Below are 24,166 nucleotides of genomic sequence, written 5' to 3' on the forward strand. Positions count from 1 at the left end.
TCCTACTGAAAACAGATCATAAACCTCTAGTAAATCTCCTTCAGTCCAAAACCCCTCACCTTATATCACTGAGAATCAGACGTTGGTTCCTCGACATCATGCAATACAACCTCCTACTATGCTATACTCCTGGTCCACTAAACCAAGTAGCAGATTGCCTTTCCAGATTGTCGACCAACCTCGACGCTGAGATTGCATCTTCAGATGGGGACATCATAGCTGTCGTAAACCCTGCTATCTCGAGAGATGAATGGAAAATTAGTGCCAGCACTGATCCAGAACAGCGAGAAATCAGGGAGGCAATAGCCAATGACTGGGTGGAAACGGGAGAGGCTTTAACAAGTTTCATTCCTTTCAAGGAAGAAATATCCATAGACGATGAGCATATCTTTAGAGGCGACCGAGTGATCCCACCCACCCAACTCAGGAAAAAACTACTCCAACTGGCACATGAAGGTCACCTAGGAAGGAGCTTGACGAAAAACAAGTTGAGGAACAACTATTGGTGGCCAGGAATGTGGAAAGAAGCAGAAGAACTGGTCAAAAATTGCTCCACGTGTGCCATGAGTGACAAGTCTAAGATCTTAAGAAAGACCCCTCTATAGCCTATTGAACCTCCCAAACATGTGTGGTCTAAACTGGCAATAGACATCATGGGTCCATTCGAGAACCTCGAAACAGTCAAAATATATATCATAGTGCTTGTCGATTACACCTCAAAATGGACAGAATGGAGAATAGCTGAGGACAATGTGACCTCAAAGAAAGTTGCGGACTTCCTGACAGAGATCTTCAACAGGGAGGGAGACCCCAAGGAATTGGTCTCGGACAACGGGTCTCAATTTATGTCTATGGAATTTGGTGATTTCCATAAGAAAAGGTCCATCAGCCACATAACAACATCTTTATACCATATGATTTCCAACGGACTTGTGGAACGCATGAACAGGCTCGTGAAGAGCGTGGTTCAACTAGCCACGGCCAACAACCTCCCGTGGAGAGAAACCCTCAAAGAGGCTTTGCATGCGTATAGAACAACCCCACACACCACCACAAACATAGAGCCCTTCACCCTTATGCGAGGTAGGGTTGCAACTAGCCGATTAAGGCCGGCGTGGATGTTCTTATACACGGGAGAAGCAAAGGTGAACATGGATCTACTTCATAAGACAGTAAGAGAAAAACAAGCAAAATACAAAAAACAATATGACTCCAGACATGGAGTAAAAGAGATGATGGTTCGTGAAGGAGACTGGGTTTGTGTCAAAGAACCGAAGAAAACTCTCAAGGGGGAATCCATCTTCAGACCTCCACAGAGAGTTGTGAGTCGCCATGGGAAGTCTGTCATCCTGGATGATGGAAAGAGATGGTCTGGAGATGATCTCATAAAAGTAACAAAAGACATCCACAAACCCAGCATATCTAAGGACGACAGTCTTGACAGACCATCACAACACACCTCACATTCCCTAGGAGAATCCCTCCGCGAATATGTGGACAATGATAGACTTCACCCCATTCATCAAGGAGCCCCCACTGGAAGAATGTCCAGAAACCGCAAAATCATCCAAAACTTCAACAACGACTATGTCTATTACTAACTTACCCCGGTTTACCTACCTTCCTTCTGTAATCTCCTATTTGTCCTTTTCCTTTCCCAACCTACCACTTTCCTTCTTCACCCCCCTTCCCTTCCTTGTCTTTCCCACCCTTTTTCTTTTTTTTGCCTCATGTAAGGGAGATGTTATGGTAATACGTGCACGGGTCTCCTTAGAATCTCGTGCACGTATGGTTCTTTTTCCGAGTGCCTCAACAGTTCGTCCTTGACTGCGACAACCCCGGGGGCCTCGAATAAAACTCTTTTGTTTTCCCATATGGTGTGCCTCTTTATTTCAGTATGATTTACACCCCTAACAGAGGAATAAACCTCCGGCAAAAGTTTAGTGTGGGGAATAGCATCGTTCCCAACCACAGGACGGGAAAGGCGATCAACAACCTCTTTTGTCACCACCGATGAGTCTGTAGCATTAGCTACAGAGTCATCCACCATACCAGGCAGTGTAGGCGTCCTAGGATATAATTGAGCAGGGGTTGAAAGCACACTATTGACCATATTGTTGTTAGAATGATCCATATGGCCCCTAGCCCTTGGTAAACTAAGGCCTTCCTCAAGATTAGAGGCTATAGTGGCTGCTAGGTGCTCTTCCTGTGTGTCCATGGAAATGTCTTGCTTCCCGATAAAAATGCAACTGTTATAGGCTGTTGTGCGTGAAATAATACCCATAGCATTAAATACCTCAGACCTATCCCTGGCATGAATTTGGGCCTGAGCCAGGGTTTTTAGGGGAGAGGAATCGGGGGGAACATCTACTAATACATGATGTGAGTTTCCCAAAGCAACACGGATGGAAACATCTGAAGCAATAGTGACTGGCATAGCAGAAGGGAGATTTCCTATAGCAGAAGGAGTAGAGACAAGAGAAGCCTCCATAGCTGTCTGACTTCGAAGTCCCTTACGTGTCATTCAGACAAAACCAAAACCCAGGGAAAGATAGGGGGAGTAGAGGGATGACAATAAGGAATTTAAACTATAAAACTAGGTTTCAGTATATAACAGTTAGAATAGAGATAAACAAAAAATAGCATATAAAGCAGTCAATAAGATAGTAAACACTTATATGTAGAATATTGCACTGAAACCAGAAGCAACATCAAACAAATCTAAAACTGCCCCGAAAGCACTCTTAAAATTAGAAATTGCAAGTAAAAATGGATCTATGCGTGTCAAATAGAAAATTGTGAAAACAAATATAGTATAAAATGTATTAGTGTTAATAATGTCCTTTTATCAAAACAAGATCAAGTTAAATAATTTAAAAATAACTTTTCATCCATAGAACCCGGGGAAGCACTCAGTCTCAGGTTAGGGAACGCCCGACAGCTTATGGAGCTGCCAGAGTCCGACTCTCCACCCCTAACACTGAAGACTGGAGAAGCTGGTATAAAAGTGTTTACAGCTCTAGAGCCCGGACCAATTTACTCACAGGTCACAGCCAAACAGCCAAACAGCACAACAGCGGCTCCAGCCCTTCCTGCCTCCAGAGCTTAACGCCGCAAGGGTGGTTGGGCCAGCAATTTGTGGGTTGAGGCAGTCACGTGATGTGTCCGTGTAGAGCCCCGCCTCCTCCAGGAAGCAGGGGGAGCAGAAAGAGCTTGGCTCGCAGTGCTGCCCAAATCGAGTGATTTCAAACGAAATGAAACATTAGGTCTTTCACAGCACAATACACTCACACCCAATCCTCAGAACATCCATAGAATCAAAGGTGACTAAAGCCAAAGAAAGAAATTGGATAAGTAGACAAGAAAGTGATTTTTTGATTAACAAAGAAGCAAGTATTCCTACTTTTTACTGCCTACCTAAGGTACATAAAACGTTAGAAACCCCCTGGACGACCCCTAGTAGCAGGGATTAATTCTATTCTTGAACCCCTGTCTAAATATGTAGATCGTTACCTCAAGATATATGTATCGCAAATGAAATCATATCTAAAAGATACCAAAGACGTGATTAAAAATTTTGAACATCAGCCATATGATAATTTATCTCATTATTTGATCACGCTCGATATAATTTCATTATATACCAATATTCCTCAGAGAGCAACTCTTGACACTATAGAGGAAATACTTCTGGCTCACACTGACAATTACCCAGTCCCCACGTCCTTCATACTCTGGTGCCTTGAAATGGCACTAACTCAAAACTTCTTACCAACAAATAGAGGGAACTGCAATGGGAGCCACTATGGCACCCAGCGTAGCAAACCTCTATGTAGAATTTTTCGAGAAAGCATTTATTTACACTATGCATCCCTATGTAGCGAACCTCATTTCATGGGCTCGCTACATAGATGGCATTATTGGTATATGGAAAGGCACAATACAAGAAGCGAATGATTTCCTCATCTGGTTGAACCAATGTAATAGACACTTGGAGTTCACCATGACCACTGATCATAACAACATGAACTTTCTAGATCTAACCATTTTCCATCAGGAAGGAATATTATTAGTTAAACCCTATCATAAAAGTACGGACAGAAATTCACTCCCCCACTATAATAGTCACCATGTTAAGCATCTAAAAGATAACCTTCCGTACGGCCAATTTTTAAGACTAAAACGGAATAGTGCGCCAAAAAGAATCATGCGAGACAGAAGCAAAGATACTCTCAGATAAACTCAAACATAGAGAATATCCCAAGAAGCTAATACGCAAAGCAGCCAAACGAGCATTTAACAACAATCGAGAATCACTTTTGGAAGATAAAGTTAAAAAACCTCCCGAGGATCGGATTGTTAGTGTGAATACTTTCACTAATTTGAGCTTAACTATTACGAATATAGTTAGGAAACAGTGGAAAATCTTTGAAAGAGCTACAGTGCAAATCCCTTGCCCTCTTTTCACCTATAGGAAATCCACTACCATAGGGAACCATATTAGTAGCAGTAAACTCAAAACTACTCAGAAACAAAACACTACTCTCACAGAAAATTGGGGTCTAGGTTCAGTTAAAGGACATTATCCGTGCGGTCATTGTAGTGTTTGTAAATACACCAATGAGTCCAAAGAAATCGACATAGGTCTAGAAAAGAAATGGCAACAGACTAAGTTTTCAAATTGTAACACGGAATTCGTGATTTACATGATTACCTGTCCATGTGGAAAAAGATACATAGGCAAGACCAACAGAAAAATTAAAACTAGAATTATAGAACATCATAGTTGTATTAACAACAAAGTTCTAACAGCGCCGATAGTTAAGCATTTTATGGATAACCAACATACATCAGAAGACTTCAAATGGACTGTTCTATTTACCAAAACCGGCACAGACACTACGAAAAAGAAAACAACTCTAATTGAAAAAGAACAGAGATTAATCTTTCTTACTAAAAGTGATCAACTCAGGCTCAATGAGGCTTTCGAATGGCATAAAATCTAGCCGCAATTAGAATTTCTCTATCCAAACCCTCTGTCACTGGAATTTAAAACCCAGATGTAGCTACTACTAACAAGCTGAAATGGGTTACTTATGAATATAACAATCGTTCGTAGTTAATCCCATATAAAAGTTGTTGACCTCTCAGTCATCCAGACTTAGATTTTTTAATTACGCATGAGTTTTAGCATTTATAATACTTTTGGCGGCGACACAGAGCGCCCTTAATTCCCTTTAGTCATGAAAGAACTCTCAGCTAAGATAGACACTAAAATAGGACTGGGTTACCTATAAATGGTCCAATCAAGATGGTGACCGCGACTCAGTAAGCAATTGATAGCGAACTGATAGGTGGAGAACTAGTAGCGTCCCCACCAACGGATCTAGTCCAACGGACAGCAACATTAGAGTTAAGAATCCCTTTAAGACTTAACGAAATGCTACCTTAATGTTATAGACGTAGTTGCATATATTCTCTAGGTCGAGCGATCTATGCAATTAGAAGCAGAAAAATAATAGCCTCTGCTTGTTCTGTTTCTATTTAGAATGGAAGCAGACAATGGTCAGAAGTAAAGGACCATTTCCATCTCGCTGACACGGCTACCATCGCTCACTAATAGAGAGATGTACTACGTGTAGGTAATACTACTTCTACGCTTTTATATAACAGATCCGACAACAAACCTTTTTTATAATAACGTAGGACAAGCCGCTTACTATTTATCTACCTCCTTTCCCACCTACAAACAGGAGAAGAATTAGAAAGTAAATACCAGCGTGCAAGATAGACGCCCTGAAGTCCCTGACCACTAATTAATTCAGCAACAACTAAGGAATTTTGAGAACCCTATTACCTGCTAAAGGTATTTACATCCTTTATACCTTGTGCTATGTATAGATGAAATTTAATTTCTCTCTCTATATATTTTTTTTTAACTATTTTAAGTATTTGGAATTTAGGATAAATGAGCATGTGTACCCCTTTATGTCGGCCCCACCGGGGTCTAAAACACTCAGGATCTGATTAGCATAAAATTAGCTTTACAGATGAATAATCTCTACACATAGAGGCATTTTCTACCTAAGAGAAGATTTTTCTTGCTACATTCAAGGTGCCTTCTCTAATATTCTCCACAGAACAGACCAGGTATGACGACCATTAGGCCTGTTCCAGACTAATGAATGTCTGCTAGAGATTTTACTTAGCATTTATAGCTGATGTCCTCTTTCTCTGTTGTTTTTCAACAGTTACAATGGTTACCGTACGAAAAAAACTACAGCCACACTGTTTTACAAGAAACTGTAGAAGCCCTACAGCTATTTACATTTAGAGTAGATCTTGTAACTATTTTTTAATAGAATTACCAGTGACACTACTCCCGACGACGGTCCCTTTAATGACTTACAGAGGACTGAAAGATGTCGAGCATATGAAAATGGTTGATGTTTTTTCCATTTAGAACAGTTATATGTCAATTAATTGATGTGTGTGTTGAAGAGAAGCTAATTTGAACCTCTCTAACTATATTGATCCCTGATCAAAGCCAAGTTGAAAAGGCAGTGTCTGTCACTATTTAGAATTTGTATTTTTATACAGTGTTTTATAAATGTTGAAGTTTTTATAACTTGTATTTTTTTACAATTTAATAAATTACGAATTGATTATTTCTAAAACAGTTGTGTTTAATGTTGATAACTGTTGAATAAGAGCTATCTATCTCCTGTTTACTTAAAGTTTTCACTACCCATCTTAAGGTAGAGCTTCCACCCAGGTGGTAATGAAGGGATTCCCACCTAAATTTAGTGTAAGTAACATAACATAACATTTAACTAAATATAAAAGTAACAGCAAGAGCACCTTCCCGATGGTACCTTTGCAAAGAAGTTACACAAACCCATTAGATCACAATATAATTAAAAATATAGAAAACGGACTAAGGAAAATGATGGAATGAATTGGGGAAGGTAGAGGTATGACTTGAATGAGGAGCAGTTGTCATTCAAATATTTGTTTACAGGATCAAAGCAGATCAGGTAATCTCCTCCCATTGATGCAGGAACTTCTGAAGTGTGTCCCACACTGGAGATTGACACAAAACTCACCTAGCACAAAACAAACCTATCACTCCTGTGCCAACTGCTATAGTGTATCCATCCAGAAAGAAAACAGGGTAAGAAAATAATCTTTAAGGGCAAGATGTGGCCAGTGTGGAAGCCAACATATTTAGTAGTAGCTAAGGAAATCTGAAGTTTCTCCAAAAAGGCATACATCTTGGTGCTGTGAAGATGCTCCACATCTAAGGACATGTTTTTGCTATGCACATCCCAAGAAAAAACAGAAGTGTGCACCTAAAAGTTTCACTCAATAACATTTACAGTCCTGCTCGCCCTGTCAAGCAATTCACCATATTCAGATCCATGCTGTGGGACGTATTGACCCACTCCGCTGTGCTATGCGGCATCACTCTGATCGTTATGGTGCAAGAAACAACAACAATGGCGGCAAAACTGGTGAGCGCCAAAAACCTACAAAACCGCATTCTCAAACGCACAAAAAGATGGATGTCCAATCTGCCACCCATGGTGCATGTGTGGTGGAATAGAGTACACACTACAGAAAATGTGCCAGTGGTCTCCATGACCAGCAAACAGAGTGCAGAGAGAGAAGCAGCACTTTGCAAATGAAACTCCAAAATGTGCCTATTAATGACATTTGCTTTGTTGGTAAAAACTCCAAAATGCCTATAACACAACACTTCTCAACATTCAAAATCTTGCTCGGCGCTAAAATTCATGTAATCTAATGAAGCATGGCGAATATATAAAGTCCTAAAGTGTAAAGAGTAAAGCATTTCCTCAGACAAACTGGATTGTCTGTAAACTGACAGCCCCTGTCAAAATCTGTGTGCAGTACCCTGGGCTTCCTGTGAATGACAGCTGTCGGATGAGCTCCTGATGAAACTTCAAAGTATTTAAATTATAAATCTGCCGGATTAGCAAACATAAAAGGATTGTTGCTAAAAGGAATACAGATCTTAGTTGTGCTTTTGATCCCACAAATGTAAAGCTAAGAAAGAAATGTATTTATGTGATTTGATGCAACAAGTTTGGTTTTTGCTGGATTTATAATTAAGAATAAATTAGCCTGGCTGAGCTGCAACCCTTTGGAAGTGGAAAAACAGGTTTCTCACAAGGGGAGGGGAAATCCTCTCAGCCGAAACTCACTGGTAGATGATAATTGTGGGTTAGCCCAGACTTTTGTCTACAAAAAGAGAATGAATAATGGCAGAGCTTGAGCCCAGGAAACAGAGGTGTGAAAGGTGTTGTAAACTGCTCCTGGAGGTAGCTACCCAAGGGAGGGGGCTGCTCCTGGACTGCAGGGAGAGACAAATGGGCGGACCATTTGCTGTTAAGCATGAACAATGAACAATTCTGAGAGACTAATAACTTGTTATTCAAAGTGATGAAAAATATACAAAGGGCAGATCTGTTAGTTTAAATTTTGGCTGTACGTTTCAAGAGGCGGTAGAACTGTGTAACATATTCTGGACAGGAATGGCAATATATGTGGTTTTATGTGAAATGTGTTAATGCTAAAATTGAAAAACTTTACACACACATCCTTATGGTAAAGCACACATTTGTGGAAAGTTGCAGAAAGTTTGTGTTCATGGTGAAAAGGACAACATTCTGTAGAAAGGTGAAACAAGATCCCACAGCTGCGGGAATTTGAGGAACAGCTACTACATACAATATCGAATCCTTGTGTGTGATTTGTGTAGAGGTGACCAATGTAGAAATATGTATTTAGGATAAAATCTGATTTTGAGACCAGTGGCTAAAGGGAGGTTTCTAAGGACTGTAAAGCAAACCATAAAATGTGACATCATCCGGCCTTGATCCAATCACTTCAGGTGCAAGGCGGAGATGAGGTTTTCATCCAATCCCAGCTCACAGGGGCAAGCTTAGTTAAACCGGCCCATACACCCATTTTGTGATGTCATTTGAAAGGATAAATAGAGACAGCTGACAAAACATAGGGACTCACTGATTCACTCACTTTCCTGATTCCGGCGAAGCACACTAATCCAGCATTCTACATCCAGCTTTAACATCCTTCCAGATCCAGATGCCAAGACTCTTGCCAGCAGTAGAGAAGAACAAGTTACTTTCTTACCTGGTAACGTTCTTTCGATGGGATGGTCCGACGACGTATTCCATATCTATGACAGGTAATCACCACAGCTGTGCTGCTTCGGAAACTTTTTTCGGCGTCAGCGTCCTGCGTCGATGCACCGTCGTCGAGGACCTCCTCCGACGTCATCCGATGTGATAAGTAGGACGCACGACGCCCGTAGCCTCAGTTGTAGTTTTTTCCCCCAGAACGTGTGACATTAGTCTACTGCCAGTCAGACACAAAGCCTTGCGGAACGTAAGCTGCAATCGCAAAAGAAATTCTGCAGCGGGGAAGGCAGGGAGGCAGCGATATGGAATACGTCGTCAGACCATCCCATCGAAAGAACGTTACCAGGTAAGAAAGTAACTTGTTCTTCGAGGGGATTGGGTCCTCCGACGTATTCCATATCTATGACAGACTCCCAAAGCAGTACCAGAGGAGGGAAAGAATTTAGAATCAAAATTTAGAATTGCCAATCAAATAGCAGAGCAAAGGACCGCCTTGCCAAAGGCCAGATCCTGTCCTCGGATGGAATCAAGAGAATAGTGACGTACAAATGTATGTACTGAAGCCCAGGTGGCTGCATCACAGATGTTGCGAATAGGAACACCCCTCTGCAGGGCAGTAGATGCAGCCATACCCCTGGTAGAATGGGCCCGCAAGCCAGCCGGTGGGTCCTTACCCGCCAAGCGGTAACACTCCGAGATGGCCAAAATAATCCAGCGAGACAAAGTCTGTTTTGTCACAGCTTGTCCCAAACGCTTTCCAGCGTAACCAATAAAGAGTTGATCGTCCACTCTGACCCGGGACATGCGTGAAACATAAAAGCTTGAAGCACTCCTAGGATCAAGCCTATGGAGCCTCTCCTCTTCCTTACCAGGATGCGGAGGATAGAATGCCGGAAGAACAACCTTCTGGGCCAAATGAAATTCCGTCACTACCTTCGGAAGAAAAGAAGGACTAACTCTAAGGACAACCCTGTCCTTATGGAAAACAGTGAAGGGTGGCTTAACTGAAAGTGCCTGTAACTCACTCACTCTGCGAGCGGAAGTAACCACAACTAAAAACACACTTTTCAGAGTCAACAGCATCAAAGGGCAAGAATGTAAAGGCTCAAACGGAGCACCCATAAGAAACTTAAGAACAAGGTTTAAATCCCAACCGGGCACCAGGAAAGGCGACGGAGGGAACACATTAGTGAGCCCTTTCAGAAACTGTGAAATTAAAGGGATTTTAAAGTAGGAACACTCTTCGGACGAGCGCTTAAAGATGGACAGCGCCGCCAGGTAACCTTTAATGGTACCCACTTGCAAGCCCCTGTGGGCCAAAGAAAGTAAAAAGGACAGAACCATGGGGATGTCACATGCAAAAGGATCCACATTCTGAACTCTGCACCAGTCGCAGAACTTATGCCAACGGCAACGGTACAGAGACTTTGTTGCTGGCCGTCGGGCCGAGAGCAACACCTCCATCACGTCTTCAGGGAGGTCCCAATCCTTATACCTCAACCTTTCAGAAGCCAAGCGTGAAGGTTGAGGGATCTGACCTCTGGATGGAGAACCTGACCCCCCTCCCGTGAGAGCAGATCGTCTCGGTAGGGAAGACGACGTGGAGGTCAGATAGACAAGTCGAGAAGGTCTGGGTACCACGTCCTCCTAGCCCACGCCAGAGCAATGAGGATCATCCGGGAACCGAACTTCCGTAACCTCCGCAGCACTTGCGGGATGACGGGGACTGGAGGAAACGCGCACAGCAGCGGGAATGACCACTCCACCACAAACGCGTCTCCTAAGGCTCCTTTTGGAGGAAAATCCCACGAGCAGAACCTCTCGCACTTCCGGTTGACACTGGAGGCGAAGAGATCCACTTGAGGGGTCCCCCAAAGGGCGAAGATCTCCAGGAGAATCTCCTGAGCCAACTCCCACTCGTGAGAGATCGTGCTCTGCCTGCTCAGAGCGTCCGCCATCACGTTTTCGTCTCCGGCCAGATGAACTGCCGAGATCGAAACTTCCTGCTGGATGGCCCAGAACTCGAGCTGCATCGCCTCCCTGCATAGAGGAAGGGACCCTGCCCCCCCCCTTTTTGTTGAGGTAGTGCATGGCCACTGTGTTGTCCGTCAGGATCAGGACATTCTTGCCTTGCACAGTTGGCAGAAAAGCCTTCAGGGCTAGCCTGATGGCCCTCAGCTCCACCAAATTGATATGGAGTCTGGACTCCGACGGAGACCAACGACCGCTGACTGTCAGCTCGTTGGCATGAGCTCCCCATCCCGTAAGGGATGCATCTGTCATGATCGTCACCTCCGGCCATGGAAGCCAAAATGGAGCCCCCTTCATCAAGTTGCCTTTGACGGCCCACCACAGAAGGTCCTGGGCGACCGAGGGCGGCACCTGAACCCGGGTCCGATATCCTGCCGGAGGACTGCGACCATTGCATAGATCTCATCCGCAGGCAAGCCTCTGGCACCAGAAGAATGCAGGATGCCATGAGGCCGAGCAACCTCAAGAACTCGAACGCTGGGAGCATCTGGGCATGCTGAAACTTGTGCACCATCTGCTGAATGTGAAGAGCCCTCACCTGGGGAGGAAAACACTGCCCCAGGGAAGTGTCGAGCACTGCTCCGATGTACTGGAGCCGCTGTGTTGGCGTCAAATGGGACTTCTTTAAATTGAGGGAGAAGCCCAGCCTGTGAAGGGAGTGGCAGGTGACGGACAGATGATCCAGGACTTGCTCGGGAGACCTCCCCCTGATCAACCAATCGTCCAGGTAGGGGTAGACGTGAATCCCCCCTTGCCTGAGATGCGCTGCCACCACCACCATGAGCTTGTTAAAAACCCTCAGGCGGAAGTCAATCCGAACGCAGGACCCGAAACTGAAAGTGCGAGTCGCCAACCGCGAACCTCAGGTACTTCTTGTGCTTGGGATGGATCGGCACATGGAAGTAAGCATCCTTGAGGTCGAGAGACACCAACCAGTCCTGAAGCTGAAGGGCCTGGAGGACTTTAGAGAGAGTAACCATCTTGAACTTGTCCTTCCTGAGGAGTTTGTTCAAACCGCGCAAGTCCATGATGGGTCTCAATCCCCCATCTTTCTTCTAAATCAAAAAATAAGGGGAATACCATCCCTTGTTCCTCTCCGCTACAGGCACCAGTTCTATAGCGCCTTTCTCCAGCAGGGCTTGAATTTGTCCTGCACAAGGAGCGGATCCGGACTCTGCAAAGAGAGGTTCCCCGGTGGATTGTCGTGAGGCCTCTGCCAAAAGGGAAGACAGTAGCCTTGGGTTATGATCTCCAGAACCCACACATCTGAAGTAATGGAACGCCACTCTACAAGATGCTGCGCTAGCCTTCCCCCAACTGGCGAACCATGGGACATGGCCTCATGACTGAGTGGTAGCGGCTGCGGCGTTACCTGAGGGCAAGAGGCAACTGCCCGAGCAGCCTTGGCACCACGGGTACCCTGTCGTCCACCTCTGGTACCCCCTGCGTTGGCCTCTTTGACCTCCAGCTCCTCTCGCTTTACTGAAGGACGAGTAATAGCGAAAGGAACCACCCCTCCATTGCTGTCCCCTAGGACGAAAAGGCGGAGGTTGGCGAACTGCAGCGCCCAACGACTTCGCTGCAGCTTTGGAGGTCTGCAACCTCTCAAGGCTCTCGTCAGCCTTGCTGTCAAAAAGGTGTTCACCGTCAAAGGGCATGTTGAGGAGCCAGGACTGCACATCAGGAGCAAACCCTGACTTCCGCAACCACGCAAACCTGCGTATCACGGTGCTCGCCGCCATGGACCTGCTGACGCATTCAACCATGTCCAAACCCGACTGAACGGACTCACACATGGCATCCTTACCATCCTGGACCATAGCAAGGAAACCATCCCGTTCGTCCCCTTCGGGAATATGTTCAGCCGCTAACGCAACACAGTTCCACAGAGTGTGTGTGAAACGAGACAAGGCACAAATGGAGTTGGTCGCCTGAAGCACCATACCACCTGAAGAAAACACTTTCTTCGCCCAGCCATCTAAACGTTTGTCGTCCCTATCAGGAGGGATGGTAGGGTACGATGCCTGCTTTGCCGGGGCCGTGGCCGCCTGCACCACCAAACTCTCCGGAGGGTCGCTACTGGCTGGACGGTATTTTCGCGACAAGGACCTGCCCACCGCCGGGAGACTGTCCGGAGAAGTCCAAGCCGCCGCCACCCTTCTCTGTAGAGCCATATGAAACAGCAGTACCGAGTCAGTTGGGGGACCAACATCCTGCACAAACTCCCCTGGGGGAGCAGACCATCCCAAGTACTCGGAGACCCTAGCCATAAGGTGCCGGTACGAGGAATCGGCATGAGCCAGGCTCAGGCCTACAAAACTCTACCTCCAGAGAGGTATCCAGTCCACTGGTATCATGCAGTGACTGCCTCAAATCGTCAAATTGGCTATGGCCCGAGACCATCTCATCTGGAACCTGACTAGGAACCAGGCCATCAGAATCCTCATCCACCTCCGAAATATATTCCAGGTGTTGAAAAGAAGGCACCCGAGAGTGCTTGCTCTTAACCAGAGCCTTCCTAGGGGGTTCCCCCGTGCTACGGGGTACCTCCGACACCCCGGCCTTGAAAGGCGTCGAGTGCATCGGCGCCGAGAGAACAGGCATCGGCGTCGACGTCAGATGCAGCGCCGCCAGCATCGACCCCGTCGATACAGTCCTCGAAGCCGGAGCTCCGAGCGTGTCCTTCGACGACCTGAGCGTCGACGGCTTTGACGACTTCCTCGGAGCCGGAGCCTCGAGAAAGCCAGTTGACACCCTCGACGCCTCAGGTGTCGATGTCTTCCTCGAAGACATCACAGGAGCACACGGTCTCGAACACGTCGAGGACCGGGACCTGGAACGAGTACGTCGAGAACGAGTCCCCTTGTCCGAACGGGACCTCTCCCGTGACTCGTGCCGACCACTCTTGCGAGCAGTGTCTCTCGACCTCTCACGGCCGACCCCACTCGGGGGCGCGGACGGCTTAGTACCCTGCGACTCGAGAATCGCCAGCATTTTCTTTCCGAAGGAAGCCCATTCCTCCGGCATCGCACGGCTAGTGGGGTAAGTGACGTGCCGGGCAGAGTCCTCAGAAGAGGACCTGGAAGACGACCGCTGTCGGCGCTTCCGAGAATGCCTCGAAGAGGCCGAGGAGTGGCAAGACCGACTCCTAGAAGGACACCCACGAGACTTCCGACGATGCGGAGCGTCACCTCTCGAATCATCCGTTGAAAGCCCCGCAGACTTCGACTTCCGGGGCTTGGACACCCGACCTACCGACAACTTCTTCTTACGTTCCCGTAAGGCTTTGGACGTGAGCGACTGGCAGTCAATACAGTCATCCGTGTCGTGGGCCTCCCCGAGGCACCAGAGGCAGGCGTGGTGCGAGTCCGTCACCGACATCTTGGACCCACACTCTCCGCACTTCTTGAAGCCCAGACGCTGGGTCGAAGACGAAGTAGAAGACATCTCCACACGAAGGATTTTCTCACAAAAATGAACAGGTTCGAAGAACCGAGAAGAACAGAACTCCAAAGAGTCGAGGCGTAACCGAGATTCATGAAGCAACACGTTCGCGGAAAAAACAGAACTGAGGCTACGGGCGTCATGCGTCCTACTTATCACACTGTCGGATGAGGTCCTCGACGACGGCGCGTCGACGCAGGAAAAAGTTTCCGAAGCAGCACAGCTGTGGTGATTACCTGTCATAGATATGGAATACGTCGGAGGACCCAATCCCCTCGAACTATTGATTTCAGCAAGGCCTAAATCCTCAAACTTAATCTTGCAACCCAGTGAAGTGCTGTGGTGTGAGAAGGCCTTTTGAACTAGTATCCTGAAACTCTCTGGCTTGCTACCACAAGGCTTGCCTGAGGAACTCGCTATCCAGATGATTGAAATACCCACAAACAAGGGCAGATCCTGTGCAAATCTGGTGACCGGCCTAGCTGATCCAGTCCCACACCTGATGTGCTGTCCTTCCTTGACAGATCCAATCCATGACGAGAACTGACGGTCCAATTTAATAACTTATTCTGTGAGCATTAATAGGAAGAACGGTGACCCATAATATATCTGCATTGTATGATCCCAATCTCAAACCCACCCCATCTTTAATTCAGAATCATAGTATTGCTAGAACTATCTTTGCGCTGACTCTTTTCCCATCTGTGTTATTTAACCCTAACTTCTTATTGATTTAAGAAAAGTAAATCACAGGAAGAAGTAGAGTATCCACAACAGGCAGGTTACGCTGATCAAGTGACTGTAAGATCCATCTGTGGCATTTGCTTTTTCATAGTCATAATATCGTGTAATTTCAAAAGTGCATTTCTGTTTTCCATTCTCGTGCCCAATTTGCAAAAAACACTCTTACTAAAACCTCTATAACTCCCTCAGTTTTTATGATAGAAGCAAACTCCTACTTGTACCTAACATCCTTAGCTATCCATAGAACCCAAAACAGTGCGATTCACCCATTATAGCAAAAATCATGCAAGGAAAAGTTTGCTGTGAATTGAAATTCTGAAAGGTTTTACACGTGTGAATTAGCTTTAAATTATCTCCCACTTGGACTTTGAGATTTCAAATGTTTTCTTTTGACTAAACCATTGTTTGTGGTTGTGTGCAACGGTTCAAAGCAGCTCCCATAGGAATTTATAATTATTGACCACATTTGGTATTTTAGCTCAGTAAATTCCAAAGACAATTTCAAAGCCATACCGACAGCTGAAAAGTCAATTCTGTTTTCTCTTGTGTTTGAAGAGGGAAGGTGGGAGTGATATTCTGTTTGATTTGTGCTATTCCTGAATACCTGCTCTCCCCTCATTTCTAATTAATTGCCTATTGGCGGGTTGAGGGGTGTGGCAGGTGGAACACTTAATCATAATGCCATCTGTTCCAAACCAACACTAAAATATTTTTTTCTGTACTGCATTTTATTTGTGCTCATTACTTGATTCCTGGTGTATTACAGATATTATTCAGTGTTCTGTCACCCCATTGGTGATTGTTGTTTACCTATTAAAATATATTGTGATTAAACTCTAAATACCTAAATAAATATTTACCTTTACAAACTAGCCTGCTTCCTGGTTCAGTGTGATTGGGGGTGTCTCAGGAGAACAGTGTGATATGAGTGGTATATCGTTCCGAATATTGAACTTTTAGATAAAAATAAATAAGGGTTTCATTTGTGCACTACATGCTGTGTGTGACGGATTGTAAACACTTACAGCTTGGGGGCTCGACCGGATTCCTGAATTCGACATACCACTCGTGACAGTCTAACACAGCGTGCTAGCCAACGGGGTACATACACCTTGTTGTGTTTGCATACTGTGCTACACTGTACAAGCACAGCTCAAAAGAAATACTCAAAGGAATTGGGCCATTTGCAAAAGTAAAGTAAGCCGGAAATAAGTCAGAAGGAAATTAATATTTCCGGAATGGCGACCCCATTGGAAATTAATATTGTTAGGAAACACTTCCTGCACAAATTGTTTGTCAGGGGTGAATGGCCAGAACAGGACGAACAGGTATGGCTGCAGGAAATAAAAACAGCAAATCACTGCAATCAACCTTGATACCTGGCAGGACAAGGGTCCATTACATCAAGCACTTAGCGAATTGTATATGGCCCCTAAAATAAAAGAGGAGCAGTGCAAAATTGCCAAAATAGCGGCCTATCTGTACCTCCACATAGGAGTCATACAGGAAAAGCACGCAGACTATATAGATCTGACAAAGAGGCAAGGGGAAGCACTCAGAAAATACAGAGAAATCTGGACTCTGCAGAGCAAAGGCTCCGACATAGCCAAGAATCAGAAACAGAGGCTAGGCAGTATGCCACCAAACTCCAAGAAGATCTGGCTCTATTACTGCAAAAGAATGCAGAGCAAGATGCCCAGGTACTGATACTAAGGGTTTCATTTGTGCACTATATGCTGGGCGTGACTTGGGTGTGTGCCGGATTGAAATCACTTACAATGCCTGCCTATAGGGGCCAAAGTACACAAACCATGATCCGCATGTAAACTCGGGGACACACCGGCACAAAACCTTCATCCAGAGGTTTGGATTCACTATGTGGTGGCTTAACGTTTGGCGTGAACACTAAACTGCGTGAACCACCAGGCTAAGTAAAAGTATCAGGGGTAAACATTTAAAGTTACATGGTACTAGCCACCCATAAAAAGTTAATCACCACCTCAATTCTACACATACACACAACACAATTTCTTACTTGCTAGGAGGCAATGATGACTAGCCCATGGCGAGTGCAAATTTTGCACCAGTACGTTTTCTAAAGGAGGGTCTCTTCCAGGTTCAGCATGGTGCTTTTTGACAAATTAATGTGCATCATTCTTCTGCAGGGGAATTCATTCTAGAGTAAGACCATCTTCTTGCAAACCCAAAGTACTGGAGCAGATACACACCAAGATACTAATCAGCACCAAGCATACAACTATTAAAGAGTGAAACTTCATTCCAAAGGCAAGCATAAATGTCTGTAAAGTTGAGTTTTGGTGACAATTCTGGTGCACTGGCATTCTACGCACATAGGTCTGGCTCATACAAGCCCAACAGTGTCAAATCCAAATCACCCTGTCCTCAGACTCATAGGAGAAGCGGTTTCAGACACTTCCTCTTTGAGCATGTATTGAATGATGACTGCTTGCCGCCTCGTGATTTTAAAAGGCCTAAAGAACCATGGGGCAACATGGGTGGCAGGAAGAGCATGTGTCTGGGCACCAAAAGTGGAGCCGGTCGAGGTTCCGAAAGGTCCATAATCGGTGTGTCTGCACAGACACTGACACCCAGAGGCAACGGGGTGCAATGCCATGCCAGTGACAACAGTAAACCACAGATCCAAAGGAGCAAAGGTGAAAATTGCAGAAGCCATCAAAACCTTTGCTGGTCAACCATGCAGGATACTTAAGGGATTGGCACCTTTCGAATATTCACTAGAATAAGGATAGGTTTCTCGTCAAAGCTGCATGGATCTTGGTGAATGGACCCAATGGCGGAACAGTGGTTGTGCAGGGGAGAAGACTATCTCCTGATGTGGGGCATTCTTGGAATTCTGCTTAGCAGAATATGGCTACAAATTCACTAGGGCAGACACTTTCACTGGAGAATGTGGGTATGAAAGCACCTTAACTACATTTAGGGTGTGCTACGAGAACCTAAGCGAACAGCTCCCAAGCGATCTTTGGGTTACATTGCTTGACAATAGCTGCAGGCGTTGGCGTATGACCCTTATACAAGGTGATGGCATATTAAGAGGTCCTACAATCTAGGTGTCAAGTACCAAAAGCAAAGTCTGTGGCACATCTAAAAAATGAAACACAGAATTGGGGCACATGCAGCTCCAAATATATACCAACTATTTCACATGTGATACAGGTAGCGCTCAAAATGCCATCACTAAAGAATCCTAAGGCCTTCACTTTTTTTGGATCTAGTCCCCGACCAGGAGTAATTTCTGAAAACGAGTATTCTGTGGATGAAAGGCATCCATAAGAAATAGGTTGTGCAATGCAAAACCTGGTTCTGTGGCTTAGGTTTGTTAATTGCGTAATCTTCTGGTCACAAAGTCAGCGCTACACTGATCCACACATAGGATCGAGTGCACTGGCAGGTGGGATAGAGTTGTCTACTAATATGCCGCAGTTGGATGTGGCCATAGAAGTGATGCAAGTGGATACAATGTTACCTCTTGCTGCTTCTACCAGTCCTCATCATGTGCCTTTACAGTGATTCAGAAAGAAGAACAGTTAGAGAATTGTGATTTACACATTTGCTGCAAAACCTCAGTTGAGCAATCACCGTTAAGGGCAACTGAGCCATAGTGGTTTAAACTAAAACATGTGTATGCTACAGTGTTTCCAGTTGAAAGCCTAAACCATTAATTACTTACTATGGAATAATGCAAGCAACAAAAGTTAGGCCCACTAAGGTGTGGCCGTTTCACAGTTTTGTTATAGGAGTCAGACCAATGCAACTTATAGGTCATATTCTTTTCTGCCCTTCCTTGGCCAAAAGTAAAGATAAATGACCTTACATTTGGAATGGCCATGCTAAAAAGTGACACTACAAACGCTTCTACATCATTAAATATTAATTTTTCTGACCTTTGCTTGACCCGCGTCCACGTCTTTGTCCTAGAGCACATTTTCTTTCAACCTTCATTGTAATTTCTCAAGTAACAATGGCTTTTTAGTAGCCTAAGTAGCATGCAGAGGAACACTAAATGTTTAGTACAATCTCTAGTAGCATTATTGCTTTTCACACCTTGATTAAGTATGGAGGCTTATTATTGAGATGGTTTCTGTATCAGAAAAGTCCTTTCAATTCTAGAATTTGATGGGCAAGTTTGCTTTTAATGTTCCTTTTTTGATAACTATTTGCCTTATGAAATAATTGCTATCCATAATCTGCACTTTTTGTTGATCTAAAATGTCAAGTTTTCATCAGAAACTCACAATAGTTCCGATTTCCTAAATAAAAATTCCAAGAAACATCAATGGCACCATTCAAACCAGCAAATAGTTTGTTACTGACCACATAAGAACAAACAGGGAGATAAACACGTTGCCCATCCAACTATTTCATTTTATCTTCCAAATCAGGATAATAACGGACAAAGCATTCCATGTGGGTGTAGAAAACTAATCCAGGATGCAAATGAAAGCAGAAACTAAGACTGGTCTTCTCAGAGACCTTCAAGAATGACCCACAAGAGCAAATAGAACACAAGATTCACCAAATAATAATGACAAGTACAGATGAATGTATTTATCATGTATATGCTAAATATACTAAATGTGCTATGAGACTTGAAGAAAAAAGTAATCTCACTTTAATTTGTCAGGGTGAACTAATCTATAGAGGTGCAAAATCTGCTTAGGCAAATTGATATGATTTATTACCGACAAAAATTCAAGCGGAGGAGATTGTTCCAGGGATAATTCCGATTGCCTCAAGAAGCCGGGAGGGAGGTTTCCTCTTTTAAGGTCCTCAGCTTGGCCGAGATGAACCTGGGAGCTTCTCCGTCTTCCTCTGGTGCAAAGATTCTAGGGGAAAGTGCAAAAGCAACCATAAATTGGATCGCAGTATTTTACTGATTACATCAGAATTATAGGTGTGAACTATTAAATACAGAAACACTGGCAACATGAACAGTTTGAGGTTTTGAAAACAAAGGCCTATCTAGATGCCTCTCTATCTTTTGAAGATCAAACGACTAAATCTACAGCACTGATTATTACGCACTGAAACTTGCAAAAAAACACATTCCCACAAGGGGACTTTCTTCCCTGCAATAAGAGGCAGGTGTTTGAAGGGAAGTCAATTCCACTAATGGATCCTTCTCTTTGAAATTCCCTTTCATGAGTATACATTGAGGAGGACCTCACCTGTGAAGTCATTGAGAACACTGGTTCTGAAAGATTTTGCATCTTTGAATATACATCTTTTTATCTCTACCTTTCCCCTACTGCCGTTTTTATTTCATTTTATTTCACCTGCTATAGTATTCTTTAAACCAGCAGTGATGGCTCTTAAATTGCGCCTAGATGTCCAGGTTATTGCGGCAAACATTCTATATTATGCTGTAGTGGATTAAATATTCATTTCTAGAAACTATCACTAAAGACACCATGTTCTCTTTTAAAGACGCTGTAAGGGGTTTTATGGTCGAGGAGAGACATGTTAAAGAGCAAATCAATGAGGCCATGAATTGAGTCAACATGCATCAGAAACTACAATCTGCACTTAAAGACCTAGAAGTCTTGTGAGATAAAAGCTAGATATGTGCACTGGCTGTGCAGGGGAGATGGTGTCTGAATTATTGGCATATCCATAAGGTGTGAAAGCAGGAAACAATTAAACGTTAAAAGAGATTCTGAAATGATGGAACTGGTCATGTATTACTATTACTGGATGCACCACAAAGCAGTGACTCTGAAATGCAAATGGAACATTCAAGGTCAGAGATGACGGATTCCTCGATTCTGCATCAAAACGCCTGCAATGGACAAAGCAAGTGTAAATAGCAGAACCCTCGTATCATATCCTTCGAAAAAAAAGTATATCCATTATTTTTAAAAATGGCTTTCATAACAGTTTCAGTTATTGTCAGATAAACCGAATTATGTTTTGATAACTTGTGGCTTCGACATGTGCTTTGCCAGGGTATAATACTGGCTTAAGTGTGCAATAATAATGTCTGGGTCATTATGTTTATTAGTTTATTTACATAGCCCCTTCTTAAGTGGTAGGTCGCAGTTGTTAAGCAATCTATCAAAATCGGGGTCCTAGGGATGATTAAAGCAAACTAGAAAACTTAAGATATCAAAATATGAATTTTAGAGGTTTGGAGAACACGTACACAGCATGTTACAGGTATTAAAGATAATCTGTGTGTCCGAGTTATAAAATTCAAGGATCTGAACTGGGGTTTCGGTGATGTCTTGACATTAGGAAACATAGCAAACCTGTAAAGTGGGTTTGAAGAGGAATGAGGTAATGCGTTCGAATGAATATAGGAAGGAGAACGTGGCAAAGAAGAAAGGTGTCTATTAGAAGGGTAATGGGGGCAGAGCCAAGTGATGGTTTGGAATGAAGATAAAATACTTGGGGAGAATGGTTTAGAGATTTGTAAACAAGGTGCAGAAGTTCAAATGACATTCTGTTCTGAAGGTGCACAATGAGCCATTCAAAACATGTGTTTCAGAAGTGTAGGATCACATTGGGATGGCCTATATTTAAGATACATCATTAGTCAGTCGATGCACTATAGTTAACGTGATCCATAGGAAATCAGAAAATTCTATGCTATTAACTTTTGACTTGCATGATGGATTTGGCTGATATTTTCCAAACGAAATGATTGTCTGCCCCCCATAGACGATTTTTTAAAACATGATAAAGTTATTAAAAAAGTAACAAAAAAAAGCTGTTCGGCCTACTCCCATTACTTTTCCCATAGAGGAAAAGTCCACAGTTTTGCACGCCAAAGCACAAAAAGCACTGCACATAAATGGACCAAATAAGAACAACTTGGAACAAAGCGGAACAGGATTGCGGTTATTCCGTCCAGTCAATTTTCCCAAAATTATAGCTTTATATCCCATGGTGCTTTGCAGCAGAGAGCCTTTTCAGAAATAAAAAATCTGCCTTTTTTTGCTTGATGCAAGCAATTACCATGATAATATGGGGGTAATGCGAACACTAACGGTGACAAAAAGGCTATTGAAGGAGGAAAAACGTTCAAATTGCAGACTATAGGTGGGGAGGGGGAAAGAAGACACTGAAGTTGAGGAGTTGTGGCTTGTCTGGGATACCAGCTACAGTTAAGAAATTTTCGTATTATCGGGGGAATCTCACGAGAACAACAATGCTTTACACAAAGCAAAGAGAGAAAAGGAGTAATGCGAGGGGGCTGGGAGGTAAAAATCAACTGATGTGGATGGGGTACCTACGAAAAGGAATCAGCTACATGGAGAGCGTATATGAGAACTGTTTAATTACGCGGTAATTGCCACGTGATTACTGCCGTATTATCATCAGAGGGGATGGAAACTGAGGAGCAAAAAAATGGGGGGCATCTGTTGTGATCTACTAAGCAGGGGGAAATTGGTCTTTGTGCATGTAGCTCTGGCCAGTGGGTCCCAAAGAAAACTATTGGTGCAACATGTGCAGCGATCACGGGTAAAGGTCGTGGTCACTGGCCATGGCCGAAGGCCGCGACTAGTAGTGGGCTTGGAAGAAATGTAGTGTTTTTAAAATATAGAGTGGGCACGGCTAAAGGCTGTACTGACCGGCTAGGGCCCAAGGACATGTCTAGTGAACCCCAAGGAAACCTATAGGTGGAACATGTACAGTGGCCATGGCTAGTGGGTCCCAAAGAAACCTATTGGTGCAACTTGCGAAGCGGCTACGGCAGAAGGCCATGACTAGTGGGCTAGAAAGGAACCAAGTGTTTTAAAATATACAGTGGGCACGGGCAAAAGCTGTGCTCACTGGCCTGGGCCAAAGGCCATGGAAAGGTGCCCTTGAATAATATATGATATAACAAAAACCTTGAAATTAATTGAAATAACTTTGATTAAGAGACAGTTAAGGTGATCAGATTTAATGCAACGAAACCCGTGAAATTCAGCGGATTTGGCAAGGGATGATCATCTTAACTCAGTGTCCCCCCCCTATTGCTAAGCCCATGAGCATGTACATACCCGATGGGATTCACAATAACAAACAGAATTAGAGGCAAATTAGATAGCTCAGTGGATTGAGCACTCGCTGCTGTGATCTGTGTGTGATCTGCAGGTCGCAGGTTCAAATCCCTGCAAGGCCAACTCATCCTTTCATCCTCCCGAGGCAGTTAAATGATGCCAACTCCGGATGGGCGATATTGTATGTATATGTATTCTATGTTAAGCGCTTGGGTGTAAGCAGTATTTAAATAAAACATCATTAGACCGTACGGGTTATCAGGGGGGTGGCGGGGACGCAGAGTTAAGATGATCATCACTTCCCACAACCACTGAACTTTAAGGATTTTGTTGCATTAAATCTGTCCCTTAACTACAGTTTTCAAAAAATATATACACACACAAGTAAATACGTGTGTATATAAACAGATATATAACAAACGTATTTCGCCATCACCATAAAAAGTGTAACAGTCAGAATAAATACATAAATACATACTAAATGAGCCACAATAAAAGGAAATTCCATGAAATCATCATCCTATTTCTGTCAGTGTGCCATAACTAAATGGTTGAGTTTGGGGGGGACCAGTTCCAGTCCTTCAAAGTCACACAGTCCAATCCTTTGTGTGCCCAAACTTATAATGTCTGGGTGGTTTTAAGAAATGTGTTTCTCTGGTGGGTGAAAGTTTGATAAATAATGGGGATGGAAAAACTTACAGCTATGGCCGAAGGGAAGCTGTCCAGGTT

General features: G+C 44.0%; 1 protein-coding gene across 2 annotated transcripts in view; it reads right to left on the bottom strand.

Moving 5' to 3' along the window:
* Positions 1-24,166, bottom strand: part of PHF14 (PHD finger protein 14) — a 2,413,061-nt gene that overhangs the window by 1,125,544 nt on the left and 1,263,351 nt on the right. For both annotated transcript variants that reach the window (XM_069648631.1, XM_069648632.1), the window contains exon 15: positions 20,132-20,275. In XM_069648631.1, coding sequence (XP_069504732.1) covers positions 20,132-20,275 — 144 coding nt within the window. The remainder of the gene's footprint in view (positions 1-20,131; positions 20,276-24,166) is intronic.

The sequence above is a fragment of the Ambystoma mexicanum genome, chromosome 2q, assembly GCF_040938575.1.
Source record: "Ambystoma mexicanum isolate Mex_15411 chromosome 2q, UKY_AmexF1_1, whole genome shotgun sequence".
In the NCBI taxonomy this organism is placed as follows: Eukaryota; Metazoa; Chordata; class Amphibia; order Caudata; family Ambystomatidae; genus Ambystoma; species Ambystoma mexicanum.